The sequence below is a fragment of the Gadus chalcogrammus genome, chromosome 18 (genome assembly GCF_026213295.1).
Source record: "Gadus chalcogrammus isolate NIFS_2021 chromosome 18, NIFS_Gcha_1.0, whole genome shotgun sequence".
In the NCBI taxonomy this organism is placed as follows: domain Eukaryota; kingdom Metazoa; phylum Chordata; class Actinopteri; order Gadiformes; family Gadidae; genus Gadus; species Gadus chalcogrammus.
The window spans coordinates 15,532,346-15,556,730 of record NC_079429.1 but is presented as its reverse complement, the minus strand read 5'-3'; the positions used below and the strand labels follow the sequence as shown (position 1 = coordinate 15,556,730).

Genomic DNA, 24,385 nt, shown 5'->3' with positions numbered 1-24,385 from the left:
GATCACTTCCTGCGCCTGCTGTCTGTGTATGCTGTGATACCTAGACAGGCTAGTGTCACGGTTCAACTGCCAGCGGAAATGTTCTGGGATAGGACCCGAATGTGTTTTATTGTAACCTGCTTTGGATCGTCTTCCAAATGGCTACGCTATTAGAGCGTACGAAAATCGATGAAATCGATCTTATCGTTGTTTGATTAAGGAATGATTCATGATCAGTGAATTTCACTGGTGATCAGAGATAAATTAAGTTAAGGCCGATGTATATTTGGCCCTCTATGGCACTTGATTATTCGTACACCCGTTCTCTGAAATGATACGATACTCAACTCGTCTGTGGTCTGAGTTTAGTGTGTGGTCGGTCTTCGAAAAAGTGACATTAAATTAGGAGAGGAAATGGAGGAGAATAGAAGGAGCAGGAGCCGTTGTTCAAACCAGACACACGTAGCCCTCGATACAGACCTTCCCTACCCCGTCGGTGCCTCCGTACCCCTCCGAAGCACCCCACCCCACACCAGCAAGGTGCCACAACACCAAAGCTCCCCCCGTGCACCAAAATAATCCTACAAATGCACCCACAAACACAGCATCGTCCCCCACTGAAGGGGGTGGGCTTGTGTAAACTTAAAAAACAGGGGCGCCCACCCCATCGCTTGACATCCATGTGTCAGAGCCTCCCCGGGCCGGTCTGGACGACAGTCGCGACACTAAAAGGAGGCAGACAAGTGGCAGCCCCTTCTTCTGCCTGGCAGGGACAACCCCGGCCCGGGCCAGGCCACCACAACACAGGGCCTCGGCAGCACCCCGCCCTTTGTTTACTGTTCTCAAAGGTGGATCCGGGACGGGGCCTGGTAAGAGCTTGTGACAGAGGTGATGTCTAAATGAATCATTCATGCTCTCCCTCTCACACGGGCTACTGTAGCGGCCCTGAAATATTAATGTCCCACGCAGAATAAATTTGATTCCCTTTTCTCTCTGATTAGGATCCACAGGCGCTTTACACACACACGCACGTGCGACGCACATGGCACACGCACACACACACACACACACACGCACGGACATGTGCATGCCCACGCGGCCCGTGAGCACACACGCACACACACTCACACACACACTTTCACGCACACACATATTCACGCACACACGACACGCATGTTTATTTATGCCCTTGAGACGAGGCGTGGGGTTCACTTTTGGGAGATTGTGCGCGCACGCACACACACACACACACACACACACACACACACACACACACACACACACACACACACACACACACACACACACACACACACACACACACACACACACACACACACACACACTCTCTACATGCACTTGTGTACCGGCTCATTGTTTTGGAATATGTACATATATTTTTGTGGCGCGGGCGAGCGAGGTATACATTATACATTATATGTGGGGTACAGCCAAGGTGTGGTATAGTGTATGAAAACCAGCGCCTTCTGTTTGGTATTCTAATTAGGGCAAGACGCTTTCTTATTCTGGACTTCTTTTTATTTTTTTCGGTACGAGGGGGGGGGGGGGGGGTGTGAGGAAAGGGGGGGGAGGTCTTGTGGTCTCTCACCTCTAGGTGGGAACCTGACCTCGCAGTGTGTTGTAGTCCGGGGACTTGTAACGCAGGACACGTCTGTCTTTCGGGGTGGAGGGGCGGGTCAGGCAGACTTTGGAAATGAGCTGCTTAATTATTTAATCTCATATTGGAACTCATCTGTTGTTTAGTCCAATGACTACCGTCGGAGCGGGAGTTTGACACGGCTTATTAAGCAGAGGGAGACATGGCTGTGTGTGTGTGTGTGTGTGTGTGTGTGTGTGTGTGTGTGTGTGTGTGTGTGTGTGTGTGTGTGTGTGTGTGTGTGTGTGTGCGTGTGTCTGATGACGTGCTGATGACATATCACAGCTTTCACCAAGCAGTACAGGTTTTTACCTATCGCAATACGATTTGGCATTGGGTAACTAACGACACTCATTTAAACCCATCAGATCCTTCATGCAATTCACTTCTTCTGGAAAAAAACCATGTTTTGTCTGTGAATGTTGTGTGGGAGTCTCTCCCTTCGCGTGATATAGCCTCTCATACTCTCATGTCCTCGCATATAACCACATAGGCTTGCTTCTGTCTGAGTGACCTGCCTTATAAAACAGGCTGTCCAAGTTTTTCAGGCCTGCTTTCTTTGTGTCTAAATATCCACAAATCACACACGCACCATTTGCACCGCACTTAACTCGAAATTGATTGTACAAGTGCTGCATATCCATATATGCTTACAAGCTTGAACATGATGAAGTGTGTGTGTGTGTGTGTGTGTGTGTGTGTGTGTGTGTGTGTGTGTGTGTGTGTGTGTGTGTGTGTGTGTGTGTGTGTGTGTGTGTGTGTGTGTGTGTGTGTGTGTGTGTGTGTGTGTGTGTGAGCGGTACTAATGAGGCCTGCTGGCTCTACTCTATTGGGCTGTCAGTGTGACACCGTGTCCTAGAATCACACACCGTCACCCCCCCGCCCTCGTCCCGTCTATCTGGAGTGCGGGTCATTTCTCTGCTACGTCAGGTCCTGCTGATTGGTGCCGGTACCGGATTGATCCTGGACCGACCAAACTCATTACTCTGAGTTAGAGGTGGCTCGGCCAATCAGATCCGTTGGAATGAGAATGAAGTGTGCTGGTTATTTTTTTGTTTGTTATGTTTGAAGCTCCTGTGTGTGTTTAGGCGCAAGCGTGCGTGTGTGTGTGCGAAGGCGTGCGTGGGCTGACCAGTCAGAGCGGTGGGTTTGTCTGTTTATAGTGACAGACGTCCAGAGGGCTTCTCAGGTTGGCAATAGGTGCAGTGAAGGAATGTTCAGACCACTGTCACACACACTTTTTCTCCTTCCCAATAATACAGTACTTGAGGTTTAGTATTTAGCTGGGGTCTAAACATGAGATCAAATCATATAACTTGAGTGAAAGTGATGAAGCGGCAATTAATGTCTCTCTCTCTCTCTCTCTCTCTCTCTCTCTCTCTCTCTCTCTCTCTCTCTCTCTCTCTCTCTCTCTACCTGTCTCTACCTGTCTCTCTCTCTCTCTCTCTCTCTCTCTCTCTCTCTCTCTCTCTCTCTCTCTACCTGTCTCTCTCTCGCTCTCTCTCTCGCTCCCTCTCTCTTTCTCTTTTTCTTTCTCTTCTCTCTCTTTTTTCTCTTTTTTATCTCTATCCCTTTCTTTCTTTCTTTCTTTCTTTCTTTCTTTCTTTCTTTCTTTCTTTCTTTCTTTCTTTCTTTCTTTCTTTCCCCCCCTCACTCCCCTCTCTCTCGGTCTCCCCCTCCCCCTAACTCAATAAGTTGTTTTTTGTTCCCTGGGCCGTGATGCCGTGCACACGCTGCGTTGTCATCGCCCTGGCAACTCATCAGGGCCGGACTTTGCTCTTCTCCTCCGTCCCCGATCCTCTTTGTTTCCAGCCTCTAATTGGCCCTGTGTGTGTGTGTGTGTGTCTGAGCTCATGTGTGTATTGTGGAGATGCTGAAATTGAAAAGTACCAGTCGGCAGTAAGTGGTGATTATCGGCACATTTTGGCTCATATAGAGACTCAGCTGCCCAAACCTAAAACTGCCTAAGTATATTTCACAGTACAGGTATTTAGTTTGGCAGGGGTTTAGACTAGACAAGGGTCATCTGCAGTTTGACTGGAGTAGGGAATAACAGTTAAAACCAGGTTACTGTGGAGTATGTGACCAATTCTATATTCACCCACCTTTGATCTAAATATCATTTGTTTTCAAGTATTTTAATTTGATGAACGAAGACCAAAAGAAACGACCATATTTAGAAACAGTTTTCAAATACGCTTCTGCAATTTTATTTGCATCGCTCATTTCATACATACAGTACATTCAACTTGTCAACATAAAGCCAGATAAAAGACAAGACATAACCGCCCTTGTCCCTTGAATCACACCGATGTGGCTCACAGGATGTGGAGCAGCTACACATAAAGAAAAAGAAACAAGATGGCCGGCCGAAGTATCCCAAGTATTGAAGGTGCGACTGCAACTTTCCGTCCTGCTTCTGCTCCCCTTTGGCACGGCAGTGTCCGGGCGGGAGCCCAGGTGCCACGGGCGCCGCGGGCGCCAAGTGAAGCCACAGCCAGGAGAGAGAGGCCTGGCATACTCCGGGCATGGCTCGAACTCCCTTCTTCCTCCTCAAAGGCTGCGCTCGCCTCCCCGCTCCCTCTCCTGGCGGTCCCTGCTGTAGCCCAGGGAGCTCATTAGGACTCACTTCCTCTTCATTTAATCCATATTTCATAGCCTAAAAAACAGCCCCTGATCTTAAAAAACCCTGGCTAATTTAAGACGGGATTTGGGGAAATGGGAGGCAGTCTGATGAGGAGGAGAGGGCCGCGCAGGCTTGTTTTTGTAGCCCTCACATCCGAGATGTGAGGAAGTCTCTCTATTTTTCTAAATATGGGGAACATCATGTCCAGAGTGGAATAATGTAGACTCAGAACTGAAGTAAGCTGTTCCTGACGCCCCCTCTAGACCCTAATAGGCAACATCCTCCACCCTGGTCCTGTTGGTCTTGCGGGAGACAGAAGGCGTTAACTCCGTCTAATGAAAACATTGATAATAACACGCTCGCTCTCGCGGTTTGTTTAATTATGTATCTGGTACTGGGTACCATCGGGCCCCCGGAGCCCCCTCGCCTCACTTGTGGGCCTCAGTTTCATTTGTAGCTTGGGATTCTAACAGGGAGGATTTTTACTCGCATCCCCATTGCTCCCGCCCTCTCTCTCGTCCTCTTTCTCTACCTCTTCCTCCCTCGCTTTGATCCCAGCTGCATATTTCCTGTCTTTCTGTCTGTCCCTCCCTGTCATGAATTTCCACTTTCTTCATCTCCATTCCTTTCTTTATTTTAGTTTACCCTGAGAAGCAAAAAGACACAAAAAAACACACTATCACATGACCATCAGTGTAATGATTTAAGTGCCTTTCCCCTAAGTGCTATGCAAGCGTAATATGTGGCATGGCTTTGATGCCGTCCCGCAGTATATCTATCACAATGCAGTCAAAGTTAACACCCTCAAAAGTTGCGACAGAGTCTTTGTCCTTTATCCTTCTCCGTGAGGACAAAGCAGCGCTTTTTATCTCCCACATCATACCTCCCAGGTGTCCCCCGCTGATGAGCGCGTGACTCCCTCGGCTGACATGTGATCTGCCAAAGGTCTCCAAGGAGAGAGAGAGAGAGAGAGAGAGAGAGAGAGAGAGGGAGAGAGGGAGAGAGGGAGAGAGGGAGGGAGAGAGAGAGAGAGAGAGAGAGAGAGAGAGAGAGGGAGAGAGGGAGAGAGGGAGAGAGGGAGGGAGAGAGAGAGAGAGAGAGAGAGAGAGAGAGAGAGAGAGAGAGAGAGAGAGAGACCCTCCGCCCTGCCATCGGATGTGGCGGAATCGTTAAGCAGTCTGGTCAGCCCTTCTCGTTAGCCCCGGAGATGCCTGGTGACAGAGGTGAGGCGGCGGGCTGGCGAGGACGGGGAGCCACCGGGTCGACGCCCCCGGGGGTGCCCCGTCATGGCCGTGCCGGGCCGTGACCCGGTGCCACTGTCCCCTCCATCCATCCCCCCGTCGTCGTCGCCACCGCCAACGCCTACCCCTCGTGCCCCAAGACCGGCATCGGGGGGGGGGGGTCGCGTGGCGGGGGATGTCACGCGTCGACCTCAATTACAATCAGCGGGGTGGCACGCGGCCGGGCTGCCCCCTGTCACAGCTCATATCGCTGGGGTGGTCGGAGCTCCGACTTGGAGCTGTCTGCGGCGGGTCGTGGTTAACTCTTTCGGACCCGCCCCCGCCCAGGGAACGTTCTTGATTGGACCTTTTTTTTTTTCTATTGTCTTTATGATGGAAGAGCCCAAAGTGGAAGAGTGGCGCTTTGTAACATGTGACGTCTTTTGAAAGACGCACAAGACAACCGGTGATGAGCAGATTAACACTCTTACCTGAATAAACTAACATAGAGTTTTGTGATACATGGCGTTGACTGACACACGACGTTGGCAGTGCGCAAAGATTCGTTTTCCTGTTTGTTTGTTGCCGGCGCTAAGGTCAACATCGGCTTTTAACTTCTTTCCGGCGCTCCGAAAAACCTAGAATCATCGTCTAGTACAAGACATACCCCTGTCATTCTAATCCGCTACTCTAAATGAAAGACACCTCTTTGCAGTGGTCTGTCAACAAACCTTGAAAGGAGAGATGGCTCAGAATAATAATTGAAAAAGTAAAATAAAGAACTGAGGTTGCTAGGGACGAATTGTCTCCGTCAAAAGGATCAGCGATTGAAAGTTCTTGAATAGAGAGTGATCATGTTCACATTTTTGTTCTCTTGCTTTTGACAAACTTGTGAAAGAAATAGAGTTGTTTGATTAGGTTAAGTCTTCAAAGTACCTTCGCAGACTTTCAAAAAAAAGTGTCCACACCTGAAACTGAACTATTGAAAGAGAGCTCTCCATATATATATTTAACATGTTTTTAAATATAGGAAAGACTTAATGCATGTAAGTATTCTGATGTTAATTCATACTAAAGCTTACTTGGGGGCAAACATAAAAAAAATTGTGGCCACAACTAAGCTTATTTTCCGCTGATATTTGCGATCAAAGTGTTCTATAAAGAAACTGTTTTCTATAAAAGTGATACTACTATGGTTTGGAGAAAGATGAGTGACATTTTCTCTCCTGTTAGCATAAGGGTGAGTACATGGTGATCTGCTCAGACGCCAAACACCTGCATGCTTCCTTGGGAATCTGCATATTTGTACCCCTCTGTGGTAGCAGATTGTGTGCTAACTACATCTAGAGATGTATCTCCTTGTGCTACCTCGCTACATTAGTTGATTTACCATCTGTGCATGCCAGGTACATTTGTAATTCAGCTTCATCCATTTCTTTCCTTTCTTTGCAAGGTAGCTGCATGGTACTCATACCCCTGCTGCACGAGCTAGCTCCATCCGGTTGATTCGCATATGTTTCAGCTATCTACGTCCAGCTGTAATCTCTCTGCGATAGCTTAGCTATCTCAATTATTTTGTTCCCCCTCTGTGCTAGCTATCCAAATGCAGGTAGAAGATATTGTCTTCTTCATGCGTGCAGGAACCACACCTTTCCACCGCCGTGTCTGTCAATCGCTACAAGGTTGCCCAGCGTCACCGTGTTTGCTTGGTAGCGGGAAAATGACTCTAGGTTAAGATCAACCCTGGTGTACGTGAATAGGGAAATATAGCTTCCTCCCCGCTGACCAACCAGTCATCAAGAAAACATTCAGACATGAAGGCTTCACTAGAGAACATGCATAATGCAGGCGGGGCAAATAGGAGGTGGTGGTTATTGCAGACATGATGTCTTTCTTTTCTCCCTGCCTCTCTCTTAACCACTGTTCCCAGTCACAGCGGGGCCTAGTCACAGTACAACACGCAAACCCATAGGGAGGCTCCCATCTCATCTCCCCATTGCCCCTCCTCCTTCTCCCTTGACACCTGCCATCCGCTGCTTCCGCCATCACCACCTCCTCCTCCTCCACCACCCCCACCCCCCTTCCACCCCAACCCCCTCCACCACCTCCTTCACTTCAAAAACAGAAAAAAAGCGAATGATTTTGTTTTCCGCGGCTACGATGACAGCGTCCTGCGCTCGGTTATGTAGATTAAGAGCAATAAGGAACGAGGTGCAAAGGAAAGGCGCCACAAGACAAAAGACTGAGACACAGGGAGGGAGGGGTCCGAGGGGGCTGGTTTAGAGCGAAGGCCATCCAGCGAGATGACAATTGAGTTATAATATCATGTTCATAATGAATAATTAATTAGATGCCTCCGAGGCCCGTTCGAAAGGTAGATTAAATTAGTTCTGCCATGTCTGAAAAGTTAGATATGCTTCATTAGCAGGGAAGAGGGTGGCGGGGGGATGGTGACGGCTTCAGTCAGAGCTGTTTTGGAGATAATGTGACGCTCGTGGTGACACCCAGACAGTGATGCACGGCGTTTTAAAGATCCAACGTCTCCCTGGACCTCCACGCCGGAGATGTTTCAGGTGATGTGTCCCATTCCAAGGTGTGTTAATCAGGTGTGACGTTTGTATCGTGACGAACAGATCGTGAACGTCTGCTACCGGGTTTGGATTCCTATTATTCCTTTCCAGTCGACTGTTGATTGGTCCGTTAGCCAAGGAGCCCAAAGCTATTCAACCACACAAGTGTGCTGTTAATTTAACTTCCTGCCGAGGTTTGACGCCCAACGTCTGAAATGTCAAACAACCCGATTGTTCCCCATTGGCTGTGGCATTTTATGGAAAGATATGTCTGCTAAGAAAACACCAATTTCTGTGTGTCGGTTGGTAAGCTTGGGTGTTATATTCCTTGTCTGGAAAGCAATGTAAAGAATGCGTTGACAAACGATCACACACGTGGCGCTTGTGTTTCGGATGGACGCTCCCGGCTGACAACGCGGCCAGATGACAATAAGTGGCCTTCATCTGCTTCGGCCGCTCTGCTCTTTAATGAGGGACTTGGTGTGTGTGTGTCTCTTTTGTGAAGACCACTCCATGCCTCCGATCCCTGCAGATAATGGCAACACTATTTCTCTTTCAGAGCAGAGACGCATGATGGTAATAAACCCAAAGAACAACAAGGACTTTGTGCTGGCATTGCCTTGTGTTTCTGTTTCGTTGTTACAGGGCAAGCACAATAACATAGTGTACTGTCGAGCTGTTGTTCAACGTGAGGAACATTTCAGACAAACGCACCTCACACTTTATGCCACACTTTGTGTCATGCCATATTTTTGTTTATTTGGTGAGCATCGGCCAAGGTCAGTTAAAGGGAAAAGCGCGCCACTCTTTGTAACATAACCAGGCACTGCTTTATATGCTTGTTTAAAAAAACATCAACTCATTTCCACTTTTTTTTTCTTTTAATTGGACCGATCTTTTTCGGAAACTCATGAGGCAGTAGTCTTTTAAGAATAGAAAATTGAGTGGGACGATTCCCCTTTAAGGTGAATTAAATGTATGTTTTAATAAGCCTCTTAGGATGTCTGTATATTAAAGGAAGGTTTTTGTCAGCTTGAGACAATCCTTTCTTTTTTTCTTTAATCTCTCTCTTCCTTTTAGGGGCCACAACTGCCATCATTTTGGTGTCAGGCTTTGTTTTTCAGAGATTAAGTAGTGTACTAACTGAAATTGTGAAGCTCTCTGTTAAATGACATGTGAATGATTTAATGCGCTGTGTGTTTACATCTTGTCATTTGTCATTACATTATCAGCGTACTTTGTTTTGATGTCAACTGTCATAACACTTTGGGGTTCCTCCCAACTGGCTTTTCCCTCGTTCCCTCGTTTGCGCTAATCTACTTTCTTCCATGATCAATGTTGTTTTATTTCACTCTATCCCCTCATTCATTCATGATTCCCTTTGTTTTGAAATTAATTTCTTTTTTTACGGCAACACAGTGGCATACGCACACTATACAACATAAGTCATACAATGAACAGTCATCAACAGTTAACAATTTATCTTCAATAATTAAATAATCAGCTTTATCAAACAGCACTGGGCTGGTCTACTACATAGAACCTTACGCATCCTCATGAGGATACACACACACACACACACACACCGCCACCACACACACACACCCACACCACCCACAACACCCACACACACACAAACACACACCACCACACACACACACACACACACTGCTGATGAGTATTAATGAATTTAAAGTTAGGAGGAAAGATTCTTTTAGTCTCTCCAAACTGTCAGATCCCGTTGGCGCCACCACTCTTAGCGCGCCAAGCCGTTCCAATCTCCCTGCTGTTTGATGTAGGTGTTTCCAGGCCTGCATCTTCAGCGTCACTAAATGACAGTCGACAGTTCTGCAGCCCTGCAGATTCCTTGTTTGTTTTCACATTAGCTCCTGTTTTAGTTTTGGCTAGCTGCTAATGCGGCTCAACAAAGGCTATCCTTTTATCGTCGACGGAAACGGAGGGAACGGGAGTTGGACCCAAGTCAATTTAGGAAACTCAACAACTTGAAGGAACGTTTTGGGATTTTTGAGGACCTATGTGAAGTGTTGGTCCTTCTAAGGATGCTGGTCCCCGCAAAGTTGTCGTTCATATTTTGCGTGAGTGTGTGTCTTTGATTAGTGTTTGTTTGTTTGTTGTTTAACGTGGTAGCCACATGGACAGGAGCAGCTGGCCAGAAGCAGGTAGAGAACGTTCATCCGTTGAAACGGGTGTGTTGTGATCAAGTGCTGATGAAGGCAGTCTAGATGTCTTTCTGTAGGTAGTTCAGACGGCTCCCACGTACCATTTCACTTTTTAGGCGCTCAGACATCCATTGAACGATGGGTAGTGGGGATGTTTGGAGCGGGTGGGGGAGGATCTGCAGCAAAGCACAATTAACAAGTGATTAATTTATTAAAAAAAGCCAAAATGTCTTATAATCATGAGGTGTTGAAGAGTGCTAAATGGTGCGGACATCGTCAGAGGACGATAATGAGGGCCGCCGCGCCACGGCTTGACAAACATAATTAAGGGGTTCCACACTCTCTAAACCCCCTCTACATTAACCAGTGCGTGTTTATATATAAATGTGTGTGTGTGTGTGTGTGTGTGTGTGTGTGTGTGTGTGTGTGTGTGTGTGTGTGTGTGTGTGTGTGTGTGTGTGTGTGTGTGTGTGTGTGTGTGTGCCCGTGCTAATGAAGGTAAAATGATTTGGGTTCGACAGATCTGGCTTTGCGGGAGTTTGAGGAGATGGGCATGAAGAGAGGCCCGAGGTGGGCTGTTGTACCGATAATTAAAAGGCAATAAATTAGCGTTGTGGTCTTTGATCTGCCCGTCAACTTTCTGATTAGAGACGCGAGAAGCCTTTAATCTAAAGTAATGTGATGATTACCACTCTTAAACTCTACCGGGCCAGGAGAATGACAAGTTATCTCCCTCTCTTTCGCTATTACTCACTCACTCACTCACTCTCTCGCTCTCTCTCTCTCTCCTTCCGCTCATTTCAAACCGTCGTCCATCTACAGCATCTGTGTGAGGAAAGTGTTTCCGTTGCTCAATATTTGGACTCCAGCAGGACTTTCTATCCGTCCATGGGTTTTGTTTTAGGTGGCGACGGGGCCTTGTAGGAACGCGCTCTGTATTAATAAAACACGAGGCGGGAAGCAAATCTAAATTCTCCACTTGTGTGGACTTCAGGACAGCGAGGTTATGCCGGTGAATAGGTTAATTGAACAGAGAAGGGGAATGGAATAAATCAGTCGGATCAGATATATATTCTTTCGCCTTCCAATTGACCAGCGTCCCTCCTCTCGGAGCTGAGGTGTGAGCCGGGCAGCCGTCTATGGAGAATGCACTCTTGTTTTCCATTTTAATTGAAGACCATGCAAAGTGGTGCCTTTTTTTTTTTTGTTTACCCACAAAGTGTTGCTTGTATGGGGGGTTGGAGGAGCGTATTGAGTGGTTGCGGGGCCCCAGCACCCCAATGCATATTAGTTTTCATTTGGATGCTTCAGTAAGACTGGTTGATTAAGTCCAGGCAATTTGCTGACAAGAACCCCCCCCTCCCCTCGCACCTCCACCTAGTCACCAAATGGTTTGGCGTTCAGGATCAGGTTCAGGGTTAATTGTAATGTGGAATATTTAAAACCCGTACCCCAAAAGCACTCTGACTGGCGTCACGCTCTGATGTGTGAGGCTCCCACAGTTCAATATCCTGCCGCCTATTTAAGTCATATTGCACCTCGTTCCTTCCCTCTCTACATGTCTCGCCGCCCAACCAGTTGAAGCCGGTACGAGCAGATCAGATGCGATGGTCGTCTTGTTCGCCGTGTCAAAGAGCTCCGCCGCCAAACCCTCTCTATTCAGTCGTTAGGTTCCCCTCGCCGCACAAACCCAGACAGTAAGACAGGAGTAATACTTGGAGTTGAAGGGGACGAGGGGGGAAGGTGGGATTGTTGGAAACGTACGAGGGCAGGGCAGCACTCAAACCTCAGCCTTAAACAAACGCTTCTATTAGCGCCGGGGCGATCCTCCTCGGCCCGCCGTCGTTCGTACCGATTAAACCATCGCCTCATCATCCACCAGACGGCCTGCTCCTCCCCCCCCCCCCCCAACGCAGAGCCTCTGTAATCAGCCGCTTACTACCACAAGGCTGATCCAGCCTGGAGGAGGAGGAGGAGGGAGGAGGAGGAGGAGGAGGAGGGGGAGGGAGGAGGAGGAGGAGGAGGAGGAGGAGGAGGAGGAAGAGGAGGAGGAGGAGGGGGAGGGAGAAGGAGGGGAGGAGGAGGAGGGGAAGAGGAGGAGGAGGGAGAAGGAGGAGGGGGAGGGAGAAGGAGGGGAGGAGGAGGAGGAGGGAGGAGGAGGAAGAGGAGGAGGAGGAAGAGCTGGAGAGGAGGATGAGGGGGAGGGAGGAGCTGGAGAGGGGGAGGGGGGAGGAGGAGGAAGTGGAGGAGAAGGAGAGGGGAGAGGGAGGAGGATGAAGAAGAGGAGGAGGGAGAAGGAGGGAAGAAGACATTAGGGGAGGAGAGGATGAAGGTTAGGAGAGGATGGTGAGATGTTCTAGGCGGAGGGCGGTGGGAGGAGAGGGGATCTGTTGTGCGGGATGATGAATAGGCTGCACTCACAGAGATCCGTCTTAATCAGAAGTGATTTGTCAGAGTGGGAGCGGGTGGAGGGTCAGGGGCGAGGCAGAGGAATAAAACACCCGCTGACGGAGGGGGGAGAGAGGGCCGGGAGATCCTCTGTTGCTGCCTACCACTGCTGCTACTGCTGCTCACATGGCACACGGGGTCCGAACCCAGCCGTCCACAGTACTGCCTGCTCAAAATACTACCGGGGTTCATCCCGACTAGCTCTTGAAGGTTTGCTGTAATTATGTATTTTTTTAGACAGGACTGTACAGTATTAAACCACGACTCAATAGGGAACCAAACTGATTCTATCATGTCTTGATTAGATCTACTTTAATTTATTGTACACTTAAATCCAGAGCAACACACTGGAGGGGTTGGGAGGGCCTCCAGTGTCCTACACACAACCTATCCGGACCCTTCCCATCCGCCGTGTTCCTGCCCAGCCGGCCTATAGCTGGCGGTTCACACACAACCCCACAGTGGTGGCGTCAGCCTCATAGCAGACTCTCATAGCCCACATCGACCTCTCAGCGCACTGCTCCGCCCGCTCACCTCCTCCACCACCACCAGCCCCTTTGTACCTCCACCTTCAGCAGCACCACCACCAACCCCCGTCTCCACCTCCCCCGTCCCCCCTAGCGCCCAGGCGGTTGGCTCCTCTTCATCAGCAGTTGTAGCGCGGCGCCGTGTGGCAGAGGTGTGACGTCGGGGAGACGCTGGCCGCATGGCCCCTGGGCGTGTAGCGCTACCACCGGCATCCCTGCGAGGCTCGGGGCCTTTGATTGCGGTGATGACAGAATGTCACCCGGCTGCAGACCCAAAGCCCTCGCAGCAAAACAGGAAAAGCCCCTCGGTGGGAAAGTGTTCAAAGACGGCTAACTTTGTTCACCTGGGAGTCCCGTGGAAGTTGACTGTGGTGCTGTGTGTGTGCGTGTGTGTGCGCGCTCGTGTTAGATAGTGTGTGTGTGTTGTACCTACCCGCCAGGGAACGCTTCCCCGGGCTGCGTCTCTCTTTCGTTGATGTGTGTGTGTGTGTGGGAGTGTGTGTGCGAGCACTATGTCCGGACAGAAGTGTGTGTGGTAACCTTCAAAACGCGGTCTCTCCCGCCCTGGGAGCGAGCGATGTCAGCTCCTGCAGCTCCTCTCTCTGTGTCTCTCTCGTTCTCTGTGTCTCTCTCCCTCTTATCGCTCTGGGGAAGAAGAGGAGGAGGTGGAGGAGGAGGAGGAAGAGCAGGATGAGAGCAGGGAGGTGGATAGGGGCCGAGGAGCCACACGGACCCCGCTCTCAAACATCTCCTGTAAAATTGATGATGTGTCCAATTATGATAGGGCCGTGGAGGGAGGGAGGGAGGGAGGGAGGGAGGGAGGGAGGGAGGCCGGTCGGCCGGCCGGGGAGGGTCATAGGGAAGACTGTTTGGCCCTCTGACTGGCCTCGTCGTCGGGGTGAGGGTGGGGCTTACTGCGTCGGGCCAACTGGATGACTTGATGCATACAAAACTGCAGTGCTGAAACGCTTGTGTGAGATATCGTCAAACATGGAACATGAAGAGCCGCCATTGGTGGTCATTAGAGATGAGTCTCTGTCATTACTGTAGCCACATCAGATATTCCAGACCTAAATTATCAGTGAAAGTAATCAAGTATTAAACATAAATCCAGATTTAGTAATTGTTAATTATGTGTATTGTGTAAAGCAGTCTATATGTTCTGCAAATTTTACATTTTAAACATAAATCTGTAATAAGTTAATTTTTTAATTATTATTTGTGGATTATTTTAAGCATTATTTATTGACATAAAAAATAAGTCCATAATAATAATGATTCTGTCCACAAAACACATCGGTAGCAAAGAAAAAGATTGAGGCATGATGCAGGTCTCTAATGGAGAGGACAATTGATTGTACGTCAGTACTGCCTGGACTGTAAATAATGGACTTTGCTGTTCATGATGAGTAATGTATGGGCATCAGCCTTGAGTTCCCGACCCATTAGTCGGTGTTAATGAAAAGATAATATTGTAAACCACCCTAGTTATTGAGGACCAACCCTTTATATAGCTTGTTCTGATGCACGCGGATCAACATCCGATCAATACTCGGATAAGGTTTGAGTGAGTAGGAAATACGGTGAGATGAGTGGGGTATGTGTGTTCGCGGCTGAACCCGATAGCTCACGGTAGATCTGTTCAGATGTCCTCACTACAACGTACAGACGGGCAGTCGTTGTGTTTCATCCCTCAGCCTTTCTCCCAGTCCCCTGCTGTTTACAGAACAATCTATTTACAGTCAAGTGTATCCGTACAAGCTTGCATGTACTACATGGACATACATTCGTCGATCTCTTGAAATGTCTATCGCTGTCCTTTCTGCTGTTAACCCTGAAATTCCCATCTCGGATTAATGAATAACCATTGAATGATCTGAGCTCGGTTTTACTTCCACACAATTACACTAGATGGTAGCCAACCTACTTTTACCTTTACATCAGGCAGTAGGCTTGGAGGTCATGGTGAAAACGTTTCCTCAGTGGCCAGGATTGCATTGTGACTGACGATATGGCAGCATATCCGCTCACGTCTCAATGTATTACATTTTGTTAGGCCTATTTGAAAGGCTGGATGGGTACTGGTTTCACTTCTTATTATTAAAGGCTTCTTCTCAAATGGCAATCTTTGTCATGACTCGACCATACGCCTTGAGAAACACAAGCCAAAGGTCACCGGACACAGGGAAGTGGAACGCAAAGGTCAATCCGAGTGGCCGCCTGGGTTCTTCCGTGTGAACGTCACGGCCATTTTAAATCATTATTTTTCCAATCAGGGTGTGAAGCGTCGTGCTATTCAACAGCAGCACAACGTGTGGCTGAACACTGGCTTGATGTAATGTCTTAATTCAGGCGCTGTGTTTCCGTCGTACTTGACTTATTCCCCTAACTTTCCAACACTAATTATTATGTGCTGGTACATTAGGGGAGAGTTAAACAGTCCAGGGCTGGTGCGGGCGTGGCGTAATGCAGTAATGGGCTTGTTAAACGGACCTTTGGGGATGTGTATTTTAGTAGTTTAGCGAGACGGAGCGAGGCCTCTGAGCCAGGGTCATTTAAATTGTTAATAGCCGCTCAAACAGGAGGAATATTTTCCACGCTAACGAGGAACGTTTGAGGAGGATTAATAGGAAATTATTTATCCTCTCCACCCATATTTGGAACTGCAGAGAATGTTTCCTTCATCCTGAAGGAAACATGGTTATTCATTTTTGCTGGACATATTTGTGAAATTCCACCGGTCAGAGAACATCTTGTTCAATAGCATTTTAGGCAGAGCAGTTAAATAAATTGACTATAGAGGAACCCTTGTATTAGAACTACTAATTAAATACAAATCAAACCACTCTGAGATTATCAGCATGCATGCTGTCATTCAGGTAAATTCAGCCTCAAACACTGTTGTATTTCATTGTTTCCTCCCGGTTTTATTTTCGCTCTGGATTACATCTGCCTCCTTTCCCCCGGCGTTGTGGTTTCACCAAAACAAAGAGCAACCCTAATGGACGCCTTCAGAGATCATTGGGTCGCGGGGATGCCGAGAGTAAGACGGATGGGGATGGGAGATGAACTGTTGGGAGGTGAAGCCCCTCAGATGGAGAAGATTGACGATTAGGACGTAGTGGAAGCTAGGAGCAGTAGGTTAGGGAGGGAGTGATGCATCATGGGAGTTACCACCACCGCCAGTAAACAATCCTCCGTCTGGGCTCCTTGGGCAGGACTTTCTCGGGATGGTGTAACGCTGTTCTGCTCGTTAGATTATAATCTAGAAACATCACATGACACGAACATTTTGTAAGCTTGATTAAAAACAATACAGTCAACCCCCCTCCAAAACACACACCCTCACCCCTAAACACACACAAACGCACACCGCCGTCTCGGTGTCGCGGTAGTCATTTACTCCTTGGCCGCCGTCCTCGCGGGGGACAGAGACTGATAGGTGTGCTTAGCTCTTTAACACAACATTTACCCTACGACTCACTGTCGGCCCGGGCGCCAGGGTGGCCGGTCGTTAATACAAGTGTTGTTCCGGTTATTAATACCTGCGTCCAACCTCTAATATCCCTGTAATACGTCCTGTTTGTCACTTCGCTGTCTGACTGCTCCGTTTAATCTGGAGATCCCTCAATGTGTCGCATCCATGATTAGAAACTAATGACGGCGGGACGGTGTCTGTGTGTGTGTGTGTGTGTGTGTGTGTCTGTGTCTGTGTGTGTCTGTGTCTGTGTCTGTGTCTGTGTCTGTGTGTGTGTGTGTGTGTGTGTGTGTGTGTGTGCATGGTAGAAGTTGGATAAAACATGTTGACGACGAGCATTGCTGGCACTTTCTTCTGTTGACCTGACCGGCTGCACCTTGAGATCGGTACATCATTAATGCTGTGTCCGTTTGTTTGTTTCTCACAGAGCAAATCGGTCAGGAGATGCTGTCCAACCTGAACACTGACCGCGAGAAGATCCAGAGAGCTAGAGAGAGGGTGAGGACATTCACACGCACACACACACACGCATCCGCACACACGCATGCACACGCACTCACTCACTCACTCACTCATTCCCACAGACTCAATCTCTCACGCATACACACACCTGGGCATGGGCTCTCTCACCTACCAACAAACACACACACACACACACACACACACACACACACACACACACACCACACACACCACACACACACACACACACACACACACACACACACACACACACACACACACACACACACACAGCCCCAGTCTGCCGAGAGCTCTCTGTTTTGACAACGATTAAATAGCTTTATTGGCATGAAATAATACAAATTTTAATTCTGTCAAAGCATAGCTGATATCAAAGTAATATCAATGCAGAAAAATGAACAGTCTAATCACTAATGGATAAATAAATAGTCGTCAAGAGACATAGGGAGAGGAAGACAGAATGAGGGAATACAAAAAGTCAGACAGACAGTGAGGTAGAGGGGGAGATGGAGAGAGAGGAAGGAAGATGGACGGACAGAGAGACGGGACAGGCATGGAATGACGGAGGCCATGAAAGAGGTCTGAGATCCTCTTTGCATGAAAGATAAACAAACAGGCGGAAGAGTAAACATCAATATTTCCCTCACCCCCCCACAAACACACAGTCCCCTCTCGCTATCACTTTGCTCTCAGCGGGAGGGGTGTGTGGCCTTTTATTTATTTTTCTTCTCTGATGTGTGAGAGCTGGGGGTTAGGACTGGGGGTCTGAAGGAAGCGGGTTGACACCTCTCCACAGCGCCCCCATAGGCTGACACAGGCAACTGCACCCTCTGCACTTCCTGGCCTCCTCCAGAAAAACACACCCCCGCCATTCATGTGTTCATAAGGATTCCACGCGTTCCTTTGTCCTTGCACAGCTGTTTTATCATCAAGGGATGTCACACATGTTTTTAATGAAAGTAGACTTATGAGCTATGATAAGAAATATGAAGGAAGGGAATATCGAGATGTTCTTTTTGGAAGTAGTTTGCACAGAAAGGATTTACACTAGTCTTCTCCTCTTGAGAGGGAGATGGAAAAAAGCTAGAGATGTGGAGGGAGACGGAGAGTTAAAAAGGCAGGAAGTATAGCAAAAGGACAAGGTGTGTGTGTGCGTGTGTGTGTGTGTGTGTGTGTGTGTGTATTTGTGCATTTGTGCATTTGTGTGCAAGCGGAATGATTTAATGAGAATCAGAAAGGGATTTATTTTGGTATGAACAGTAACACATAAATACACACTCCTACCTTCACTCTTATAGACACACACACACACACACACACACCCTCCTCCACTGTGCACCTGAGATGTGCCAACAGTTAGAATTCAGTGGCGCCTCTTCCTGCAGTGTCAGCGTTTATATATAAACACACACGACACACAGAAGACACACCAGACACCTTCTCCAGGCTCTCCAACTGTTCCCTTCACTCCTGAGCCCTCACTTCTTCAGATACAACAAACTTTTTCTGTGACCTCAGAGGGAGCGAGTTCGAGCGAGAGGGACTGAAAGAGAGACGGAGAGAATTGTAGAGGGACTAAAAGAAAGGATGTCTTGTGAGCAAACTGATAGCAACGTGATTTCCTCAACCCCTTCCCCTAACGGACTTCCTGTTTCTCCTCTACCTGTCTTCACTCTCTCCCTAACTCGTCCCTCCTATCTGTCTCTTTTTCTCCCTGTCTGTCGTACCAGTCTCTCCCCCCCTGTCTCTCTCACCTTATGCATGTGCTTTGACACCTGGGGGCTCAGTATGCATAGTCAGTAGGACAAAATGGCTCCCAGAACTCCTTTGGACGAGAATAACTGGATTTTGTAAAAGTGAAAAATGGTGAATCATGTTGTTGACGACACTTGTCTCCCCCTCTCCCTCCCCCCTCCCTCCCTCCCCCGTCCTACCCTTAGCTGAGGGAGACGGACGCCAACCTGGGCAAGAGCTCGCGGATCCTCACCGGCATGCTCAGAAGGTAAGAGCCAGGTAGGCCACATCTCTCTATGCTTTACCTTTCCACTCCTGTCCCTCGCCTAACCCAGTACAGAAATCCTTTACACCTGCCCACAGCTGACCCCACAGTCAGCTGTGTAGAGGGTACCTTTACACCTGCCCACACCTGACCCACAGTCAGCTGTGTAGAGGGCACCTTTACACCTGCACACACCTGGCCCACGCTGGAAACCTTTCGCAGGGTTCATGTTAAGGGTTGCCTTTACAAATGTTTGTCTGAACCTAAGCCTGTGTTCCCTTAGTGGCAGTGACTGTGAGAAAGGGCTTAACTTGTCTATAACCTTCGCTACACCTGAACAGAAGTCCATCACACCATCCGACCGGCCTCCCACCACGATGTCTTCAACGCGTGGGTTCAGCCAGTCTGTTTACAGCCAGGAAAAAAATAGTTTTTGAAAAGAATTACAGCAAAGTGGTTCACTAACCTTAAGTCTTTTGATCCTTGCGTTTCCTCACAAGGGGTATCTGTGTGTGGGTTTGTGTGTGTATGTGTGTGTGCTTTCTTTGTAATGATAAACTACGAATCAAACCGCACAATGTTTAACAACAGACATGTATGGGAGCGCTGCAGCTGTCTGTCTGGTGCCGTGACCGGGCGGGCTTTGTCCTGTCAAAGGAACTCAGAGAAGGTTCCGGAGTCATCTCTGTACGCCCCACTGCTCCTCCCCTCCATTCTTCTTCTTCATCTTCATCTTCATCGTCCTCTTCCTCCTCCTGCTCATTTCGGGTTGGTATTTCTTTATTCATTTTCCCCTTAAATAAGGATCAACCAACTCACTCTTTGTCAGACATTTTCTCTCTTTGTAACCGCAGCCGTGCACGCCCTCACTCTTGTGTGTGTGTGTGTGTGAGTGCGTGCGTGCCCGTTTGTGCGTGTGGGTGCGTGTGTTTGCGAGCCAACCGGTCCCTCGAATCCACCTGCTATCTGACATAAACTCTGAGACGGAACGTATTTATGCACGCACACATGGACACACCCACCCACGCACGCCAACACATATACATACACAGAAACACAGAAACGTCCACACATGCATCGATGGATACATGTATATCTATACATCCAGACAAAGACACACACAGACAATTACACGCACACATGCCCACACAAACACATCCCCCCCCACACACACACACACACACACACACACACACACACACACACAGCCAGCCACAGCGTAATTTCTCGACACATCTCCATTTTATAAAGTGTCTACTCGTGAACCATGACGACACGTTCCTGTTTCCGCAGCGACGCTTTGATTAAGAGGAATATGTAAATGACAGGAGAAAAGCCCAGCCCAGGGAGGAAGTACCAATTGAAATGGATGCTTCAGTGCTTCTGGACAATTTAGAGGGCGGCTCCAGGGCGGCCGACACTTAGAGGGAGAGAGGGAGAGAGGGAGGAGGGAGGGGAGGGAGGGGAGGGAGGAGGGAGGGGGGGGGAGAGAGAGAGAGAGAGAGAGAGAGGAGAGAGAGAGAGAGAGGAGAGAGAGAGGAGAGAGGGAGAGAGAGGGAAGGAGAGAGAGAGAGGAGAGAGGAGAGGAGAGAGGGGGGAGAGAGGAGAGAGGAGGAGGAGGGAGAGGAGATGAGAGAGAGAGAGAGAGAGAGCGAGAGAGAGAGAGAGAGAGAGAGAGGAGAGAGGATGGAGAGAGAGAGAGAGAGAGAGATTGGTGAGAGGAGAGAGAGAGAGAGAGAGAGGAGAAAAGAAAGAGGAGAGGGAAAAGGAGACGGAGAGACGGGGGCGGGGGCGAGGGAGAGAGCGGGGATATGGGCTGAGGAAGGCAGACGGCCAGGACAGAGGTGTGATGCCGACTGTAACCGATATTTCTGCATATGTCTCCATTTTGTCAAGTCTGATTAGAGGGGTTTGGGGGGGGGGCTGTTTGCTGGGATGGTTGGTTAGTAGCTTATTGTTGGTGTGTGGGGGGGGCGGACGCTCGGCGGCGTGTCAACTGAAGCTGTCCTGGAATCATTCATCATCCCCCCCCCCCCCCTCCGCCCCGGTAAATAACACACGCTTATTTCAATATTATCCTATTAATGTTAAAGTTCAGCTTGTTCCCTAAGGGACGACGTAATCAGAGAGGAGAGGGGGGGGGGGGGGGGCGCCACTTCCTCCCCCCCCTCCCCCCCTGGTCCTCACCTCCTCTTGTGTAACGCTCCGCTCAAATCAGGATTTATGAGAGCGGGGGTCCTGTCGTCTCTCCCCGCCGCCAACGTCGCGTCTTTCTGCTTGACGGACGACAACCCCACCCCCCCCCCCCCCCCACACACACACACACCCAGCATCCCTCCCTCCTCCTCTGTGGTTTATAAGAAAGTAGTTTTCTTCTCTCTTTGTTTGAATAAAAGCTGGCATGTCTTTTGTGTCTTTTGTGTTGAGTTTTCTTCTTTTTTTTTTTTCTTCTTCAGGGGTCGAAGCTTTGACTCTGGAATCATTTGTTACCGTGAATAAAAACAACCCGCAGACAGACTACTCTTCCTCCCTCTCCCGGTTTGGGCGATTCCTTCTGTTTGCACAGTTTATTTCATGATTTGCTCCGGTGATGATTAATAGTGTGTTTATATTGGGTGTCAGGGCCATGTTGTTTAGTTTCGCTACCCCCCCCTCCTCTTGCTCTCTGTCTCTCTCTCTCTCACTCTCTCGCTCTCTCGCTCGCTCTCTCGTTCTCTCGCACTCTCGCTCTCTCGCTCTCTCGCTCTCTCTCTTGCTCTCTATCTCCCTCGCTCACTCTATCACTTTGGTCCTTAAGAGTTGTTGTGTGTTTGTTTTTCTAGTTGTAGTCGTATTTGGTGCTTTTGTTTGTCCTAACCACCGTTTCCCAACCTTGCGGTCGGTTGATATGCATATACTGTTGCAGGAGAGTACTGGCAAAAAAGCAATAGATATTTGATACATTTTCAGAGAAAGAAAATATAGATATTAAAGGTCTCTTAAAGGTCATGTTTGCACGCACTACATGAATAATGTTGTGAACTACTCCTCATCCCTTATGTTGGTGTGATGTGCCCCCGGTCCCAAGTAGAGATAGAGGATTCAGAAATAACAAGGTCACAGGCCAAAGAAAACGTCCTTGGCATTTGGTCTTAACTGCTTTTCAAATGTTCGGAAAATATGGGTCATTCTGATGAACTTTAACTTTACGTTCCATGATTTAAATAAAGTGTTGAAGGAGTCTCCCTCCACCAAGGCCATATGAGTCTAATGGCGGTGATGGGTGAACACGGACCTGCTGGTTCCAGTCTAGACTGGCAGGGCTCCTGTCCTGTCTGTCTGGTTGCTCTCACCCACAGAGCACCAATTAGACACTCATTAGTCCTGCTGCTCAGGTTCAAGACAGCCAATTAATTTCAAGACTCTGTGAAAATCACTTGTTGTCGGTAAGACCTTTACCAGACACACCTCCCGCAAAGCTGTTGTTTTGTCACGAATAACTACGGTCAAATAAAGTAGAGTAAGATAACTGATTAAGTCTTGATTTTAGTAGTGGGATGGTCGTGGTTTTGGTCATGTTCCATTGATTGTAACGGAAAGGGTCACACAGATGTGTGGTGCCAGGTCATATTTGCAGACACTATGATTATGCTGCACTTGATCAGGGACAGCATTTGTTTGTTTAAACATGTTTGTCACATTGAAATTAATCCATGTAATCTGATGTTGAAATATTAATGTTTTGAATGCTTTGTTACTCGGATGCACCTCATGATGTAATTTGTATTCATGGTAATGGTGAGATAAGGTTAAATGAATGAATTGATGAATAGAGCATAAAATCTGGTCACAACACAATTGCTAATCACACCACTTCACTGTCTTTCCAAAAACCCAATGACTCTCAGCATTTTTCTTTCAAAATAAAAGCACACACCGTTTTAACAAGTAGCTCTTTGGCGAACAAAAGGTAGTTGAGCTTCAAGGCTTCATTCCCATTCACTGAACTGCTTATTCTGTTTATTTTCTAGAAAGCAAGGGAGTGTGGTCGGGCTGTAGTCAAACAAATATAATCTTGGTAGACTGCAATTTTAACAATCTCAACAACCAAAATAAATATGAAAAATCTGCCGTGTAAGATAACAGTATGATAAACAGTAGGTTTTGTTATTTGTATTATAATGGCTCTGAATGGATGACGCTGCCCTTCGGGCTAAGGTGCCAATTCGGATTTGTTCAAACTCAAAGCCAATCGAGCCTTACACACGAGTTGAAAAAATAAGGTGGGAAAAAAGAATGCCTCACGTATGCCTACATACTTTACTTTCTCTACACTTCACAAACCTTTTGGTCCATCTTTTTATCCTAGTTGGTGTCGATTAGTTTGGAGATGAATTCATTTCGCATAGTTACGACTAGCAGTCTTCCTTCAGTTGGACCAGTTTAAGGTTTGCCAAACCTAAGTGTTTGGACCTCCTGTCTTTTAAGTCGTATAGTATGTCTCATACCATATGATTATCAAAACAGAACCGACGGAGCCTTCAATATTATTTGTATTCATAATGGATGTTATTTCCAACATAATATAGCCTATCACTCAAAAATATAACGCATCCGTCTTCATATGTCCCTCCCGCCCGGAAAATATTGGATTAAGAAGCGTTTATTTTCTTCGGAAAATAACACCAGCGATTGTCCGACCGAGGACCCAACGACCAGAACCTGACAGCCCCAGAGTGTAGAGAAGAGACCGATAAAATGGCGGAGTTGTCTGGAAAATGGACGAGCTGGGTCAAATGTTTAAAAGCCGGTCCCTCAAACATCAGGCCCCCCCCCCACTCCTGACGGGGTGACGAGAGAAGCACGCAGTGTGGTTTCAGCGTCCTCACGTCCTCGCCCCTGTGAATTATTCAGCCCATTATGTGAACTCCTGAGGGTTTTAATTATATTGTCACGGGCACAGCCGTCTCATTAACATTTAATAGCTTTGACAGTTAACGGAAATCAGCGTCGCTATTAACAGTCACAATATGACAATGACTCCCGTCCACGAGTGTCAAAGTCCAATTAGGGATTTGGAGAATTGTAAGAAAAAATCCCCCCAGTGCACGATAAGAGTCTAGGGAACCCCCGGTTTCCCTCCGCCTGGGCCTGACGTCGCCTCTCGGTCAGGGAAACGGGTTCTCTGATTTAAAGTCAGAGGAGCTAATCTGCCACATCACCACATCACCCCACATCC

General features: G+C 48.1%; 1 protein-coding gene across 2 annotated transcripts in view; it reads left to right on the top strand.

Annotated features, from left to right (window-relative positions):
- The window catches only part of vti1a (vesicle transport through interaction with t-SNAREs 1A), a 116,288-nt gene that overhangs the window by 56,001 nt on the left and 35,902 nt on the right, over window positions 1–24,385 (top strand). Inside the window, exons 6-7 of one of the 2 annotated variants that reach the window (XM_056577037.1) lie at window positions 17,113–17,183; window positions 19,109–19,170. In XM_056577037.1, coding sequence (XP_056433012.1) covers window positions 17,113–17,183; window positions 19,109–19,170 — 133 coding nt within the window. Of the gene's footprint in view, window positions 1–17,112; window positions 17,184–19,108; window positions 19,182–24,385 lie in introns of both variants that reach the window. The other variant, XM_056577038.1, reaches the window with a different exon arrangement.